At 40.0% G+C, this 3375-nt stretch overlaps 1 protein-coding gene across 1 annotated transcript; it reads right to left on the bottom strand.

The window, feature by feature from the left end:
* Positions 1-603: 603 nt before the first annotated feature.
* On the bottom strand, positions 604-2793 carry LOC112464356 (the record flags this gene model as incomplete). Its single annotated transcript, XM_025031299.1, has 1 exon — positions 604-2793. A coding segment is annotated over exon 1 (2190 nt), but the record flags the coding sequence as incomplete, so codon positions are not given.
* Positions 2794-3375: the final 582 nt, after the last annotated feature.

The following is a 3375-nucleotide window of genomic DNA, read 5'->3' as shown; positions in this document are numbered from 1 at the left end:
TGCTAATGAGATAATTATTATTTTAGCGTGATAATGTTTCTCAGGCATAAAAGGTTATGTTCTTATGAATAATCTACTTTAATTAATTTATTTATATTTTATTTTAATTTTCTGAGTTTATTCTTATGGAACATGTATTTATTCGTGTGTTGAATTGAATTTATATTGCATAAAAGATCTCATAAAGCTTGTAATATTCATTTACGATCAATTTTAGTAATTCTGGGGAATTTTAACAAGCAATTGTCCAAAAGTTTATAGTGTGATTCATGTAAATGGGGCTTAAGCTTGAAAGGGTACCTTAAGGCAGCCATGTTCTCTAGGCTTATGTCTACTGCTTTAAGAACGCGTATTCACGTCAGCTGAGTGTTTGTTGTGACAGCTATTTTAAAGAATAATTGTTATATTATAATGTTGTTTTCAGATGCTGGGGACTTCTAGCAATGAAGATGGAAAATCGAAAAATTTATGCGGGTGGAATATAGCGGTGATTATACCGTCAGACGTGACAGCGTTGAAAACAATTCTCAGTCTCGTGGTAGTACTGCTTTCTTTAATAACATAATGATGTGGTAGGTATACGCATGGCCATTCATCACTTACGGGTTCTTGAAGCTCTCGCATATGTCCCAACCTCTGGTACTCCCGCATGAATTCTACATATTCCCTTGTGAATTGTGGTTGTCGTTTGAGTCTCCTCTCCAAGCTGTACAGTTGTTGCACCGCAATCTCTTTGGATTCACCCAAATTCTTCAATACATCCATCTTGATCGGCAATGTTACCACAAATCTGCCTTCACTGTCTCTCTTGTGGGTTTGCATGAAGTGATTCTCGAATGCACGCTCCTCCGGGGTTCGCGTTGCTATCCTTTCACAGCTTTCAAGTTGCCAAAATTTCATAAGACTTGCGTTCAATTGATCGTTTATACTCATGTTGCATACTGTAGACTTCATGTATTGATCTCCTGTTATGCAGTTTCCTGAGGCAATCCAACCAAGAACTGTTTTTTGCCAAGTTGGCTGATTTTCAGTTACCTTTATTCTGCCGATACATAATAAATCGAAAAATATCTCCGCTCCTATCAGCAAATCTATCTTCGAGGTTTGGTTGAATTGTGGATCAGCTAATGTAATTCCGCGTGGTATTCTTATGTCACTCTTGCTTATTTCATTGATAGGAAGTCGCTGCGTAATCGTGTCCACCACCAGACAATCTAACTGCTTCCTATAACCCGTGGTTCTGGATTGTATGATAATCTTCACTAGACTTCTGGTTGATACGGCTTGTCCTCCCAATTCACAAATCGGCATGTTAGTGGATTGACGTTTGACTCCAAGTTCCGTGCAACAATCTTCCGTGATGAAGCAAGATTGAGATCCGCTGTCAAGAAGTGCACGAATTGATTTCGTTTCTCCTTTGGTATTTGGCACATTTACCAGTGCAGTTGCCAATAAAACTTGTCCTTGATTTATGGCTGCGTGATTTACCGTTGCGGGACTCGTGCTCTCTTTATTCTCAGATTTCTCCGTTTTAGGCTCAGAATTCGAATTATTTTTTGAAGCTTGCTCAAAATGCAGTAGTGTATTATGACGCTTGCTGCACTTACGACATGTTCCTGCTAGACACTCCTTGGCTTGATGTGACGCGCATTTCAAGCAATTTAAACATAATTTACGTGTCCTTGCTTTCTTCACTTTTTGATCTATGTTTAGTGCCAAAAACTCCTTGCACTTGTATATAGCATGATTCTCTTGTTGACAGAATGCGCATGTATTTTTAGTGGTCGCCACATTAGCTGTCGTACTTTTATTATGAAGCGTTTTTTCTTGAGAACTTGTTGATTTCGGCGAACGGGCTGTTGCTTCTAATGCTCTACAACGTTGATTTAAAAAATTAATTAATTCTTCAAATGATGGTATCCTACCTCGTACTACCGTAGTTTCCCATTCTCGATATGTCGATTGATCCAATCTGCTGGTCACCAAATGTATCATTAAGTCGTCCCAATTATTTGAAGGTCTTTTGAGAGCTTTGAGAGCGCGGATATGCTTTAGTACAGTGTCTAATAATTTTCGTAAAATTACGTGATTATCCTTGATCATGGCAGGTAACTCAAACAGTGCTTTCACATGTCTCCCGATAATCAATCCTGGATCGTCGTATCTCTCCATCAACATTGTCCATGCTTCTCTGTAATTCTCCGCCGATGCCTCTAAAGAACTCACTACATCGTGCGCTTCTCCTTTAAGTGACGACATCAAATACTGCATTTTCTGCACGTCAGGCAACACGGCATTCTGCTCTATCATGCTAATAAACATATTACTAAATGAGTGCCATTCCTCATATTCTCCAGAGAATGTTGGTAAATCCACGCGAGGTAATTTTAGGTGATCGCTTACCGAGGATCCTCCAATGGTAAATGGGGTCGCTTCTCTTACCTGGCGATCCTGCGTATGCGGTGAGCGAGTTGCCACTAGCCTTTCTTTCTCCTCTATTAACGATTCTAAGGCAGCTGATATTGTGAAATACCTATTTTCGAAGGCTGTCCTTTCCTCCAATTGATTCTCACTAACCTGTTCTGCATCTTTGGCAGCCTCGATTTTGGCTTGTACTTCGTTGAACTCGTCCCATGTGCTATTGAATTTCTGTAATCGAGTACGCAACTCAATCACGGATGTGCTTCGACAGTCGTCACCGTCTAAGAACGTCTGAACCCTCGTGCATTGCGATTTTATCGTCGCACGTCGTTGTATTAAGGCTCGTTGATTAACGTCGGTTGCGAGTGACATGTTGTATCACTATGTACCTCAATCTTCGTTGTTAAATACGTCTCGCTTCCCCGAAACTAATGACGCAAATGTATCTCACGACACTACTTCGGTATAGCGCTCGAATGTTCTCGGTGCTTCTCGACTTAGGTTAGAACGTCCGCTTTTCACGTTTCGCTCTTCAAATGCGTTTCTCGTATGTCCAGCCGTCCGTGGCTGGATCCGGCTCGAAGGACCAAAATAATATGTTGATGATTTAAAGAATGTAACCATGTATTGCGGATTACAAAAGTCTTTATTCGTACACGTAAATTTCTTGCGACCGTTACAATGTGTCTCTACTCAGATTCTGATTCTCTACGAGAACGTGCGGTAGGACCGGAAACTAGTAACTAGTAACTAACGCTCATCGCGCCGTCGGTGTCGCTCTAACTAACTATTACCGAGAAATATCTAATTCGGAACGCTTGAATATTAACTCCCGTAACACGGGAATAATATAAAAGATATACAAAGTATTATACCGCTACGTACATTTCCATCTGGACGCTGAATAGAAGAATATAGTATGTTTATTTAAATTGATAATATTAATACAAAAAT

The sequence above is a fragment of the Temnothorax curvispinosus genome, unplaced genomic scaffold (genome assembly GCF_003070985.1).
Source record: "Temnothorax curvispinosus isolate PA1 unplaced genomic scaffold, ASM307098v1 QBEX01014134.1, whole genome shotgun sequence".
NCBI lineage: Eukaryota > Metazoa > Arthropoda > Insecta > Hymenoptera > Formicidae > Temnothorax > Temnothorax curvispinosus.
Note: the sequence above shows the minus strand (reverse complement) of the source record. Positions and strands in the feature narration are given on the sequence as shown.